Source organism: Anolis carolinensis, chromosome 1 (assembly GCF_035594765.1).
Source record: "Anolis carolinensis isolate JA03-04 chromosome 1, rAnoCar3.1.pri, whole genome shotgun sequence".
Lineage (NCBI taxonomy): Eukaryota > Metazoa > Chordata > Lepidosauria > Squamata > Dactyloidae > Anolis > Anolis carolinensis.
In genome coordinates, this window is record NC_085841.1 from 62,118,066 (window position 1) to 62,132,295 (window position 14,230).

The 14,230-nt window shown below is 37.1% G+C and overlaps 1 protein-coding gene across 7 annotated transcripts in view; it reads left to right on the top strand.

Moving 5' to 3' along the window:
* sipa1l2 (signal induced proliferation associated 1 like 2) overlaps nucleotides 1–14,230 on the top strand; it is a 100,292-nt gene that overhangs the window by 25,967 nt on the left and 60,095 nt on the right. For all 7 annotated transcript variants that reach the window (XM_008124255.3, XM_008124248.3, XM_008124267.3 and 4 more), the window contains exons 2-4: nucleotides 1,516–3,193; nucleotides 10,403–10,536; nucleotides 12,873–13,061. In XM_008124255.3, coding sequence (XP_008122462.1) covers nucleotides 1,732–3,193; nucleotides 10,403–10,536; nucleotides 12,873–13,061 — 1,785 coding nt within the window. In that variant the 5' untranslated portion in view covers nucleotides 1,516–1,731. The remainder of the gene's footprint in view (nucleotides 1–1,515; nucleotides 3,194–10,402; nucleotides 10,537–12,872; nucleotides 13,062–14,230) is intronic.

Below are 14,230 nucleotides of genomic sequence, written 5' to 3' on the forward strand. Positions count from 1 at the left end.
TAGTTTGAGAGAGCTAGGAAGAAGCAGAATGAAGGCCTGCTGGGTAATGTAGTTTTCTCCCTCTTTCCCTCCAGAACCGTGGTGTGTGTGTGTGTGTGGAAAGGAATGGAGGAAGACTGGAAAAGGCTTGGTTAACAAGCAGCCTCCAGGGTGATGTCCAGTGTAGATGCCCTTTCACTGCCATTAGGAAAGGCAAGCTGGCTAGTTCCAGCTAAGGCCCCTTCTCACATTATCTGCTTTGAACTGAATTATATGGCAGCGTGGACTCATATAACCCTGTTCAAAGCAGATATTGTGGGTTATCTGCCTTTATATTCTGGGTTATATGGCTGTGTGAAAGGGCCCTGAGAGGCAATTGGGGGGGGGGGGGGGGAGAGAGGGAGAAATGGAACACATGTGTTGCTGTTGCTGCTGCTTCCCAGCAGGAGCAGGCAAGGAAGAGAAGTGGGTAAGGGGCATCTCAGAGGCATTAAGAGCCCAACGAATCAAAGGAAGGAGGCAGCCAATTCTGAGCACCATCGAATCTAGTGCTCACCCTAATTTTAGCAAGGTCATTTAGCAAAAAAAAAAAAAAGGTGTGCATTAGACTCGAGTAAATACGGTATTTGCTTTGTTTCAAATCAATCAAAGTGTGGTTGTTAGCCACCTTGAGTCCCCTTGGGGGGAAAGGCAGGGTATAAATAAAGGAATTAAACAAATAAATAGATGCAAAAAAGGGCTTCGTTTTAGTCCAAGGTGCACATTAGACTCAAATATGGTATATACTTTGCAATGCTGGTTGGTCAGAGTTGTCTCTGTTGTAAAAATACCTTCTTACCACAACTAAAAATGAACAATATTATAATAGAATTAAATGGAAAATCATTATCTGTAACTCTCTGTTACTGTAATGGTACCTGTTTTATATGAACTGTTGTTTTGTAGATTGTTTTATATGAATTGTTGTTTTTACATTGTTTTTAGGCATTGAATTTTTGCCTATTTACTGTAAGCCGCTTTGAGTCTCCTCGGAGAGAAAGGCAGGGTAAAAGTGATGTAAATAAATAAATAAATACTATACTGAATACATCCTAATAGTTTACATCCTAATAGTACATGCTACTTGCATATGCTATATTAATGCATTTCAGAGCCACATCTAAAGTTAACAAGGATATATCGTCCTTTTAGATGATAGGTTACCTGTTTTTCACAAAATATATTTGGTGTGGAATTAATACTAAGCAAAGGTCAAAATGTTTTTGAAGTATTATGAAACACTGATGAGAAAAATCATGTAGTTGAAGACTTACTTTGCACAAAATTTGCATATGTGCAAAAATGTTCTGTGCTTTCTGTGCAAAAAAATTGTGTGTAAATTTGTGTATAAGTTCTGAATTGTAGATAGGTGTCCACAACTATGCAGTTTTCAAAAACCTCACAGCAGAAAGAAATTGCTTTCTTTGTGAAAAACTAAAGAACTACATCTCTAAAATGTATATTAATTGATTTTCTTCTTTCATTTTTAATATACAGGTACATGAAGTGGAAAAGAAGACTCAGTCAATTTGTCCTGAATGTCAAGGAATACAATACAGAATGAGAATTGGGTTCTACCAAAGTATCTTCTGCAATGGCAACTTGAAAAATACACAGAGACATTGTGGCTCTTTCAAATATAAAATGGAAGCCGTAGACCAAAAACTTTGATCTTGAACGTAACACCTAGCATTCCTTTATTACTATTTGGATATGAGTGATTCAAAGTCTTCACAGGAAGAAAAGCACAAGTCTAGCAGAGCATCCACAAAGGTTAAGGAATCAGCAAGAATTATGCAGTCTGATGACTACTTTGCCAGAAAATTTAAAGCTCTCAATGGTAATATGGGTCCTCCATCTTCTCTAAATACAACAAGCAAAGGTGAAAGTAATAACCCGGCTAATGGTGCTCCAGCTGTGCCTAAAATGGGGGTCCGAGCCAGAGTATCTGAATGGCCACCTAAGAAAGATGGTGTCAAGGAACTAAGCAAAGCTCCTTGGGAAAACAGGGTTCAGTCCAGTTATGAAGGTATTGGGTCAATAAATGGTGACCAAAATGATGGAAAACAAAAAGAACATCTGGATTTGGAATTTGCTGATGCCAAGTATGCTTTAGGAGACATTTTTATGCATTCTCCACATAGAGGTCTTCACCCTATAAGACAGAGAAGCAACAGCGATGTTACGATCAGCGACATTGACACCGAAGATGTCTTAGATCAGAATGCTGTTAATCCAAATACAGGAGCAGCTCTTCATAGGGAATATGGAAGCACTTCATCAATTGACAGGCAAGGCTTATCCGGAGAGAATTTTTTTGCCATGCTTCGAGGCTACAGAGTAGAAAATGTTGAGCATAAAACACACATACCATTTGGATTTCCTGAATTTTTCCACTGTGATCCCACAATTTCTCCAAGCCTCCATGCTGCAGCACAAATTTCCAGAGGAGAATTTTTCAGAATTTCTGGACTGGACTATATGGATAGTGCCCTGCTTATTGGAAGAGATCGAGATAAATCTTTCAAGTGGAGACTGAAGTCAGAATCAGTAGAAACATCTCTCTTCAGAAAACTCAGAACTGCTAAAAGTGAACACGAAACTCTTAAATTCTCATCTGAGCTAGAGGATGGTAGAACTGAGAAAAATGTTCATCCTTGGAATTGTCAGAAATGTTTTGCACATTATGATGTTCAGAGCATTCTTTTTAACATAAATGAAGCAATGGTTACTAGAATTAATGTGGGGAAAAGAAAAAATATAACCACTGGGGCTTCTGCTGCCTCACAGTCCCCAGTGGTAGCAGGTCAAACTGGAAGCTGTGAATCTCCTTTGGGAAGTAAAGAGGATCTCAATTCAAAAGAAAATTTAGATGCCGATGAAGGTGATGGGAAAAGTAATGACCTAGTACTGAGTTGTCCATATTTCAGGAATGAAACTGGAGGGGAAGGTGATAGACGGATTGCTCTCTCTAGAGCAAACTCTGCATCTTTTTCATCAGGAGAAAGTTGCTCCTTTGAGTCTTCATTGAGTTCACATTGCACAAATGCCGGTGTCTCTGTACTGGAAGTACCAAGAGAGAATCAGCCAATTCACAGGGAGAAAGTGAAACGTTACATCATTGAGCACATTGATCTTGGTGCATATTACTATCGAAAATTTTTCTATGGAAAAGGTAAGCAGATTTCTCTAGAACCTTTTGCACTTGAAGGTATTGGAACAATTCATGAAATTCTGGATGACTTTTTTAAAATGGAGATTATCTTATATAAAAACACTAGCTGTGCCCGGCCACGCGTTGCTGTGGCTTAGTCTGGTGGTGCTGGTCAGTCTACATTAGTTTGTATTTATGCTGTGAGCTCCACCTTCTTTATACTCACATTAGTCGTAGTATTTGAAGTCTGTTACCTTCTTCAATTTTTGTGTTGATTGATAATTGCTTGAGATCCCTGTTGTCTTTTGTTTGTTGTTAGTTGTAATGTCTGATTCTGTTGAGTGCGGTTTATATTTTTATTGTGGTACAATAGTCTTTTTTTTGTTTTGCCTATGTAGCTGTTTATTATTATTGTTGTTGTAGTGGTCATGAAGGTTGGATAAGTTAGATGCTACTGCATTGTTTTTTGGAGGCCCAGTGTAGCACTGACTGGCCTCTCAGCCTCAGTGCCTGGCTGTTTCTTGCCTGTGATGGTGTTGATTCTTATTGTTGTTGTTGTTGTCATTGTTATTATTGTAATTGTTTTTTTGGAGGCCAAGTGTGAATGTAGGGATTGGGGAGGTGGATGAGTTGTGTTGTCAAATTTTGTATTTGTTATAGTCACAATGCGTTGTTGTGAGTGTTGTGGGTCCGGATTGTGGTTTTGTGGTGTGGTTGTGTTGTTACAACTGAGAGGCAAGGCTTTTGTGTTGTGTTGTCAAGTTTTGTATTTCTGGGGCGTTTAGTTGTGTTGTTATAGTCACGATGCACTGTTGTGAGTTTTGTGGGTCTGGATTGTGGTTTTGTGGTGTGGTTGTGTTGTTACAATTGGGAGGGAATGCTTTTGTGTTGTGTTGCCAAGTTTCGTATTTCTGGGGCGTTTAGTTGTGTTGTTATAGTCATGATGCGTTGTTGTGAGTTTTGTGGGTCCAGTGTGGTTTTGTGGTGTGGTTGTGTTGTTACAACTGGGAGGAAAGGCTTTTGCATTGTTTTGCCAAGTTTTGTATTTCTGGGGCATTTAGTTGTGTTGTTATAGTCATGATGCATTGTTGTGAGTTTTGTGGGTCCGGATTGTGGTTTTGTGGTGTGGTTGTGTTGTTACAAATGGGAGGCAAGGCTTTTGCATTGTTTTGCCAAGTATTGTATTTCTGGGGCGTTTAGTTGTGTGCCAAGTTTCGTATTTCTGGGACGTTTAGTTGTGTTGTTATAGTCATGATGCATTGTTGTGAGTTTTGTGGGTCCGGATTGTGGTTTTGTGGTGTGGTTGTGTTGTTACAAATGGGAGGCAAGGCTTTTGCATTGTTTTGCCAAGTTTTGTATTTCTGGGGCGTTTAGTTGTGTGCCAAGTTTCGTATTTCTGGGGCGTTTAGTTGTGTTGTTATAGTCACGATGCATTGTTGTGAGTTTTGTGGGTCCGGATTGTGGTTTTGTGGTGTGGTTGTGTTGTTACAACCGGGAGGCAAGGCTTTTGCGTTGTGTTGTCAAGTTTTATATTTCTGGGGTGTTTAGTTGTGTGCCAAGTTTCATATTTCTAGGGCATTTAGTTGTGTTGTTATAGTCACGATGCGTTGTTGTGAGTTTTATGGGTCCAGATTGTGGTTTTGTGGTGTGGTTGTGTTGTTACAACCTGGAGGGAAGGCTTTTGCGTTGTGTTGTCAAGTTTCGTATTTCTGGGGCGTTTAGTTGTGTTGTTATAGTCATGATGCGTTGTTGTGAGTTTTGTGGGTCCTGTGTGGTTTTGTGGTGTGGTTGTGTTGTTACAACTGGGAGGCAAGGCTTTTGCATTGTGTTGCCAAGTTTTGTATTTCTGGGGCGTTTAGTTGTGTTGTTATCGCATGATGCGTTGTTGTGAGTTTTGTGGGTCTGGATTGTGGTTTTGTGGTGTGGTTGTGTTGTTGTAACCTGGAGGCAAGCCTTTTGCATTGTGTTGCCAAATTTCATATTTCTGGGATGTTTAGTTTTGTTGTTATAGTCACTGCGCAAACAACTTTATCATTTTATATATATAGATAGATCATCATTTTGCAGGTGTCTTAGAACACATTGTTATGGCTCTGCTAAATAAAATGGAAACTATCTGTCTTAACTTCTTGAGATAAATATTCAGCTGGTATTATAGTGTTTCTCAGACTGTACTTTAGAATCATTTTTACATTTTCTTTTCATCAGAACCAAAAATTTGCTCCTCTCTATCGGTTATGTCTGTTTTTAAAAAAATAGTAACTGTATATACCCATCCAAAGATAAAGTGCCGTTAATTGCTTTTTGGAATTCAAACTTTGCAGTTATATTGAATAGAAGTATACATGAGTATACTATGTGCACATATGTGTGTTCCGTCTCTGAAAATATTTATAACAACCATTAAACTATTTTCAAAGACAGTTGGGACTATATATCGGAGGATATCTATCTTTTTCTATAGATTTTAATTAATTCTTATTGGAATTCTGAAAGAGATATTGTTAAAACTCAGAAAGAGATACCATTAATTAATCATAATAATGTTGATGCCTTTTGAAAAGCTATTTGACCAAACAGGTACTATAGCTACTTATCAGGATTTTGGCATGTTAATATTAATTGTATTATATTCAGATAAGAGATATTAGGGTATTAAAGGCTTGTTTTGTATTGAACTCAGAACTGTATAGGAGATCAAATCCTATAGATCTTGGGCATTGTAGAAGTGGGAGAGAATAAGTTACATAGACATCATATAATAGGAGTCATAAATGAGTTGTACTGGGTGCCCTTCTGGTCTTCTTCAAGATGTTTCAGATGAAAATGCAAAGCTTGGGACTTCAATAATTGATGGTGTGCTTCTACTTGTATATACTTGAGACTTGCTATTTCCAGCCAATGAGATAAATATACTATAGCTGTGACACCCCTATTATGGAATGTCTCCTCTTGAAGGCTTGATTGGCACCAACCTAGATTTTGCTAGGTGCCAAGTGAAAACCTGAATACTTTTGGGGCTTAACTTACTTAAATTCAAAATTCTTTGTATGTGGTTTTGAACTATTTGAACCTATTAATTTGAATAATATGTTTTACTCCATTTAAATTGAAACAATGTGATGTAGTGATTTAAGTGTTGCAATAGGACTCCAGAATACCATGATCCAAAAACCTTTCTCAGCCTTGAAAGCCTGCTAGGTGGCTTTGGGCAAGTAACATTTTAAATTTTAGGGTAAGGCAATGATAAACCTCCTCTGAATAAAAACCTTAATGAGAAAATGGTGTAATAGGTTCACCATAACCTGAGGTCCAAGTTTTGGCTTTAAAATTTTATATATGAGTCCTTGTTTTATTTTGGGCCATGTACAACCCATTGTGAGATAATATAGTGACAGTAATGAAATGAATATAAATCCTTAAAATGCCTAAAATTTCAAGTTAAAATGTATTACCATATAACAATATTTTGTCTCCTGGTTAAAAAAGGTTGCATCATTGTCCCATTGCCAATTGACAAAACCCTTTCAACTTATTATGGAAACTCTTGAGAATGGATACATGACAGTAGCTTCAGTATGTGGATAAGGAGGACAGAAAGTAATAAAAGCTAAGTTTAAAAAATTTAAAGGAGGAAATGAACTAGAAAAGGAAATCTTAAATGCATATGGGGAAGGAATCACAGTGAATAAGAAAAAATAGAGTCATATAGATTAAAGTGAAGGTGAATGAAGATGGGTTGGAGAGAAGGCTGTCCAAAATGACATAAGGCCATAGGGGTAAAGAGACTGCTATGGAAAACGATAAACCCCACATTGCCAGAATTCACACTTCTCCCAGTATACACCAATATTAGATTTTCAGCATATGAGCAAAAGAAAAATAAGATTGAAGAGGAAATTCCATGAGGGATTTTGTTAATGTATGTTCTTAATGTGGTTGTGCATGATTTAACTCCCTGACTGGGATCTTTAGAAGTGGATGCAATTTGTAGGCTCTGGATGTAGGTATTTGTATGTATGCCGTTGTGTGCATGTTAGTGTTATCCTTTTGCAGTGCATAGTTTTGAGATCTCACACCCTGCAGCTACTGATTTTTATGTACAGTGTAGGATAATTGCTTTTCAACTATATGATAAAACAAGTTAACAATTGCCCTCTTGGCTGCTAAATCAGTGCTATCACATAATTTTAAACAGAGCTATAGCATACAGGAGAATACAGGAGAACTGGAGAATAGCCTTAAGCTATATGGATTACTTCCTGTGAATTCTCAAGTATGTCCATATTGTCATCTTGGAAACTTTGGGGGTCAGTGGAAGCAGTCATCCTTTCTCTTAAGATACACATCAATTTTTTTTTTTTGCTTTATTGTCAATCTGCCATCATAGTTTATCTTATATCACTTCAAGCAGTGTCTCCTGAAACAAAACTATAGTCAGCAAGCAAGATCCTGGGTAAAAGAGGTACCGGTAGCATTGTGGCAAAGGAAAAGCCCATAGGCACTGCAGTGACAGGACAAGCAGCAGTGCGGCTATTCCCCACAGAATGTAAAGAGGCATAGCCTGGCAGGACAGTATACCTCCTAATGAAAAAGACTTTTGCTACCATATTCCTGCTGTCTCTGTGCCAATCAAAAAAGGATTTATTTTGACAAAAGAAACCGTACAATTTAACTGAGAACTCGCCTTGTGGAATGTTTGAACTCTGAAAGATGAAAACAATACACATGTGATACGTTTTTGGGGTTGATCAAAGATGAAAAGATTTGACAAAAGTATAAGTAGCAAGGAAATTGAATAGTTGGTTAATGTTTCCACAGTTTATTAAATGATTTTTACACAGTTCTTAAAAATGTTCTAATAGCAAATTATAAAGTCGCAACACAAAATGATTAAGTTTAACTCCTGTTTCTGGTCAAAGTTGGCGTATAACCATTAAATCATTGACTTACATGGAGGTTGACTTACCAGGCTCCGATTGATTCAGTGGGTATATTCTTGTTGTGATTAACAGTTGGCTTTAGGTTACAATAATACATAATTAAAACTAAAAACGAAGTAATTAGGATGAAACAAAGCAGTGGGTAGAGCACTTCTATCATACTGAATGGAAGCAAAGATTCTGAGGGTCTCACTGTTTCTCCTGATATTCATTGAAGTGGGAAGGAATGCCTTTATCAGCCTCATAGCAGGTATACTGTTAGAGCATATATATCCCATTATCAATTTGGATTTAAAGGATTCACACCCAAACCAAGTCCTTTTCAGTGAAACATGCTTGCTATGACATATAAACTGATTATATTTTCTACAGATTTTCTCAGGAACATCTGGTGGTGTGTCATTCTCTTGGCGTTCTCACCTCTCATGCACTGAAGTAACACTTCAGAACTGTTTCCTAAAGCAGATAGAAAGCATGCTCTTGAAATCCTTTCTAATGCAGAAGGTGGGGGGTTCCAAATAGATAGATATATTTCGGTATGCTCTTGAAATAGGGAGGAGGGGAAGGGGAAATAGCTTTTCACTTGTTTCTCCTCCTTCCCCCAATTCAGTGAACACATGAATAGCATGATTAAAATAATCAGAGTGATTTATATGATTGTGCTTTTCCTGCATGGCAGGAGCAGAATTCAAAACGATCTTGACAGACTAGAGAGATGGGCCGAAACTAACAAAATGAAGTTCAACAGGGACAAATGCAAGATACTTCACTTCGGCAGAAAAAATGGAAATCAAAGATACAGAATGGGGGACGCCTGGCTTGACAGCAGTGTGTGCGAAAAAGACCTTGGAGTCCTCGTGGACAACAAGTTAAACATGAGCCTACAATGTGATGCGGCAGCCAAAAAAGCCAATGGGATTTTGGCCTGCATCAATAGGGGAATAGCGTCTAGATCCAGGGAAGTCATGCTCCCCCCTATTCTGCCTTGGTCAGATCACACCTGGAATACTGTGTCCAATTTTGGGCACCACAGTTGAAGGGAGATGTTGACAAGCTGGAAAGCGTCCAGAGGAGGGCGACTAAAATGATTAAGGGTCTGGAGAACAAGCCCTATGAAGAGAGGCTTAAAGAGCTGGGCATGTTTAGCCTGCAGAAGAGAAGGCTGAGAGGAGACATGATAGCCATGTACAAATATGTGAGGGGGAATCATAGGGAGGAGGGAGGGAGCTTGTTTGCTGCTGCCCTGCAGACTAGGATGCGGAACAATGGCTTCAATCTGCAGGAAAGGAGATTCCACCTGAACATCAGGAAGAACTTCCTCACTGTAAGGGCTGTTCGGCAGTGGAACTCTCTCCCCCAGACTGTGGTGGAGGCTCCTTCTTTGGAGGGTTTTAAGCAGAGGCTGGATGACCATCTGTCGGGGGTGCTTTGAATGAGATTTTCCTGCTTCCTGCAGGGGATTGGACTTGATGGCTCGTGAGGTCTCTTCCAACTCTACGATTCTATGATTCTATGATTCTATGGTTGGACTAGATGGCCCATGTGGTCTCTTCCAACTTTATGATTCTGTGATTAAAGAAAGGTCATTACATGGCTGCTTAGTGGAGAGGTAATAGTTAACGTATTTGCATACATGTTGTTAGAGATCTGGAAAAAAGTTGTGCTAAATATAGCTAAAATGTTGAGATTACTAAGATTGAAACACTTGTTTCTATAAGTAGTTAAGGAAACTTTTGGATTTAAAATGGACTGGGATAAAAACAGTGCAAAATACTATATATTTTCCTTTTAGATATTGTCACATATTTAGGTATGTTAATATATAAGAACTGTGAGTCATATAGGAATTGTTGCATATTATTCTTTTGAATAAAGTTGTTATTATAATATTATTATTATTATTTAACTTGACTCAGTTGGATGAAAATAGGGAGTCTAGTTAAATATTAAATTTTGGAAGCTTGAAGTCTTGTTAAGCCGTTTTTACTACATTGAAAATTTCTTATTGACCTAATGTAACAATTGTGTTCTTTACACTGGAAACAACCCTTTAGATTTTTTTTCTTAGTTGTTAAAGTTGTTGTTTTATGAACTAAAGGTCTGTGTTGAACAGATATTCTGACCTGATAAGACTTAGATGTGATTATCTTGCCTGTTCATCAGGTAGAATGAAAGCATAATACAAATGGGAAGGAGGGGTGTCTAATCTCAACCGTTGACACTGACATAATAAGGCAACATCTGTCAGTCTACTATTTCATTATTGTCTTCCAATTATGTATTACAGAGCATCAAAACTACTTTGGACTAGATGAACATTTAGGACCAGTAGCAGTCAGTATCCGGAGGGAGAAGTTTGAAGATGCAAAAGAAAAAGAAGGTTCACAATTCAACTATCGTGTAGTGTTCAGAACAAGTGAGGTAGGGTTTCTGCACTTTTCTAGAATTAAGATAATGGAAGAGAAATAATAATGTTACAGTTATTTTGATTAGATTTTTATTATTGCATGTGGAACCACATGTCAGCAACTGCCTAGAAAAGGGATCATTCTAGATGTCAGCACAAGTGATTAGCAGTAACTCTTTCTCTGCCAATTTTAATCCGAATACCTGGACACATGTCTCCCCACTCCATCTTTCTGAAAGCCCAGAATGAGGAGGCATTGTCAAGTAAAAAAGGGTAGCATTAAAAAGTCACCCATTTATTCCCCATGTCCAGTGTGCAGAATCAAGATATGAGGGTCATTTATATGGTACAAAACTATGCAAAACACTTATTATTTCAAGTTTATTCTCCTTCAGTTTAACAATAATAGTTATAGTTATGTTCATTTCATATTTAGATATTAATGTGACTAAGCTGTATGATTAAATGAGAGTGCAAACTCATACAGTATTTTGTGTGCCATCTGAGCAGTCTCAGTGTGTTTGAGTGTTTGAACATGAATGAGGTACCAAAAGATAGTCATTACATCAGGGCCACTTTCCCCAGCCACTATGATTCTTGAGAATCTCTGCAAAATGTATATGCAGTTGAACCTGGTACGCAGTATGTTTTTGTTAATACAAATAACAGAGATTAAGATTAGTTTGGACATATGAGCCCTTATTTATGATTTTTTTAAACAACCTCTTTTTGTTAATAGTTCTTGAATGCTTCAAAATTCACACAAAAGTTTGACAATGAGTTCTATTTTTGGAGAAGGCAGAACATGGAGAAATGTCATATGTGTATCTCTTGTTAAAAAATGTCCAACTACCGTACTTCATCACCCCCAAATGACATGCATTATTTGTCTCTCCTCTCCATATTATGCAATATAATCCTGTTTTTAATGCTTCTGTAACTGGAAGACGAATGGCCGGTTTTAGAATCCAGTTTTACCTGTGATGTTATTTAAGTAATTTTGTGAGTGTTCCTGCTATATCTTGTTGCCATGTCTATATTCCACTAGTTTTTTTCAGTCTTCTAGAGATCCTGTGCCTTTCTGTACCATTTGTTTTCAATTAATTATTAGTTCTATAACATATTTCCATTTTGTTTCATTGTGTGCATCACTTTCAGCTTGCCTGGCTTCTTTAAAATTTTATGAGCTAAGAGCAATTCTTATGACACAAACTTGTGCATGTTTACTTGGAAATAAGTTCTACTAAGTTCAGTAAAATTAATTATAATGTAAATATGTGAAGGATTACGTTCCTGTTTTTTTATATCTGATTTTTAAATTAGTTTGTGGTTTGTAGTTAGAATGAGGTGGCTCTCAAAGAATCAAAACACGCAGAACTTAGCAGCTGTAATTTCAGATATTTATTTCCCCCTTAGTAGTAAGCTACTACAGAATGGACTTAGTTGAAATGGTTGTACTTTTCAAAGATAAACAGATGGTGAGCCTGAGGATTACAGAAGTCAGCTGGTTTAGGAATAGAATTTTAGAGGAAGACTGCTTTGAAAACAGAAATTGGAGAAAATTGTTGGGGAAAATAGTGCTTTTACAATAAAACAACTTAAATCTGTAATAACTTCCTATGATATAGGGATTTATAGCTGCTTAACTAATATATATAGATTTCATTTAAAGCACAAAAATCTAATTTATCACAAAAAAGAAAGAAATAATAATGGCATATGAAGTAGCAGAAACAATGAAAATCAAATATCATGTACATTTTTAGATAAATATTTACGTATTTTAAAAGTGGTTGTCTACTATAAACTACAGTTACTTTTATTTTTTTTTCTGAACTTACTATTTGATCAAGGGAATTATACATATATGAAGAGTATTCATTAAAATATTTTTGTGACGTCTTGCACTGACTAATACATAAAGAAGGCCAGATTTCCCAGATGGTTTGCTGTTACCATTTGTATAATTTATGTAAAATATAGGAATGGGGAAATACCACATTTGCTCGCGTATAACATACCATCAGATGTACTGCATACCTCAGTTTTGAAGGTGCACATTACAAAAAATGGATTTGTCCTCAAATGTAATGCATCAAACAGTGCAGGCATAGTGTGTCAGGGAGTCAGGCAACATGAATGAGGCCATTTGGAAAGTGATGTTTTCCTTAGCAGTGCTGTGTTGTGGACTGAATGGTTAGAACCTGTTTTCTTTTATTCCTTTTTAGTATGCTTACTTATAATTTGAAGTTACTTTTTTGAACTTTTATAAAAATCTTTAAAATGAGTATGAACCCTTTTTTAACTTATTGAAGACTGTGTAAAATAAAAATTACTACTCTTGCTTTAGCTTACAACATTGAGAGGAGCCATTTTAGAAGATGCAATTCCATCTACTGCTAGACATGGCACAGCAAGGGGTTTACCTCTTAAAGAGGTACTGGAATATGTAATACCAGAACTCAGCATCCAGTGCCTAAGGCAAGCTTCCAACTCACCAAAAGTGTTTGAACAGCTGCTTAAACTGGATGAACAAGGGGTAGGTACACCCCCCCCCCCCCGAATTTGTGTGTCATGTATTGTCTTATAAAAAGTTGCTTTCAAAAATATGGATGAGTCTGTGATCCGGTCTGTTTGCTGAATGGAAGATTTTCAAAATATGATACGAAAATGAGAGTTCTGTGTAACTTTAACAAAAAGAAAGTTCATTGTATTTTCGCTTTGCACCCAGAGGATTTTATGGCTTGGTAAGCTATTTCAGGTAAACATCTAGGAGTGGAGAACAACAGATATCATAAAAGAAGAAAATATCAGCTTCCCAGTCTTTCACCTTTTCTAATTATAATTAATACACCTTATTCACAGCAGTAATCTTGATACTGATGTAAAGCGCTTGATGGCTCAAACAGCTGAAATTCTAATTTAGGCTATCTAACAAGTTTACACTGCATAAGCAATGTAATGAACATATACTTTAAATTCAGAGTGAATAATGGTGTTATTTGTTGATTTGGCAGAGCAAATCTGGTTTTCTGCACAGTTAAATGTATTTACATATCTATATAGATGAGGAAATTCATGTTTTAGATTTCTTTCCAAGTCATATTTGTATATCAGCCTTTTAAAAGGTCTTAGGGAACTATATGTAGGTCTATAGTATTTTATCCTCAAGCATTTTATCCTGACAGATGGGATTAAAAGATTATGGGCCAGTCAGCTTTTATGAAATTCATGGTTGAGCTGGGCATTTTGTATCAGTCTCCTCTGTTGTAGGACGACCACGTTTGTTCCTACATCCAGTTGGTAATTGTAACTAGAGCCATTAACACAATTGCTGTATGGTAAGTCTATACCTGTAGTCAAAATACCCTACAGATACTATAATCCATCTGATCTTGGAAGCTAAACAGAGTCAACTCTGGTTAGTACCTACTACTTAGATGGAAAACCACCAATGAATATTAAGTGCAGTTTGCTATATTTCAGAGGAAGGAACTTATTTATTTATTTATTTATTTATTTATTTACAGTATTTATATTCCGCCCTTCTCACCCCGAAGGGGACTCAGGGTGGATCACATTACACATATAAGGCAAACATTCAATGCCTTTAACATAGAACAAAGACAAGACAAACATAGGCTCTGAGCTGGCCTCGAACTCATGACCTCTTGGTCAGAGTAATTTGCTGCAGCTGGCTGCAGCTGG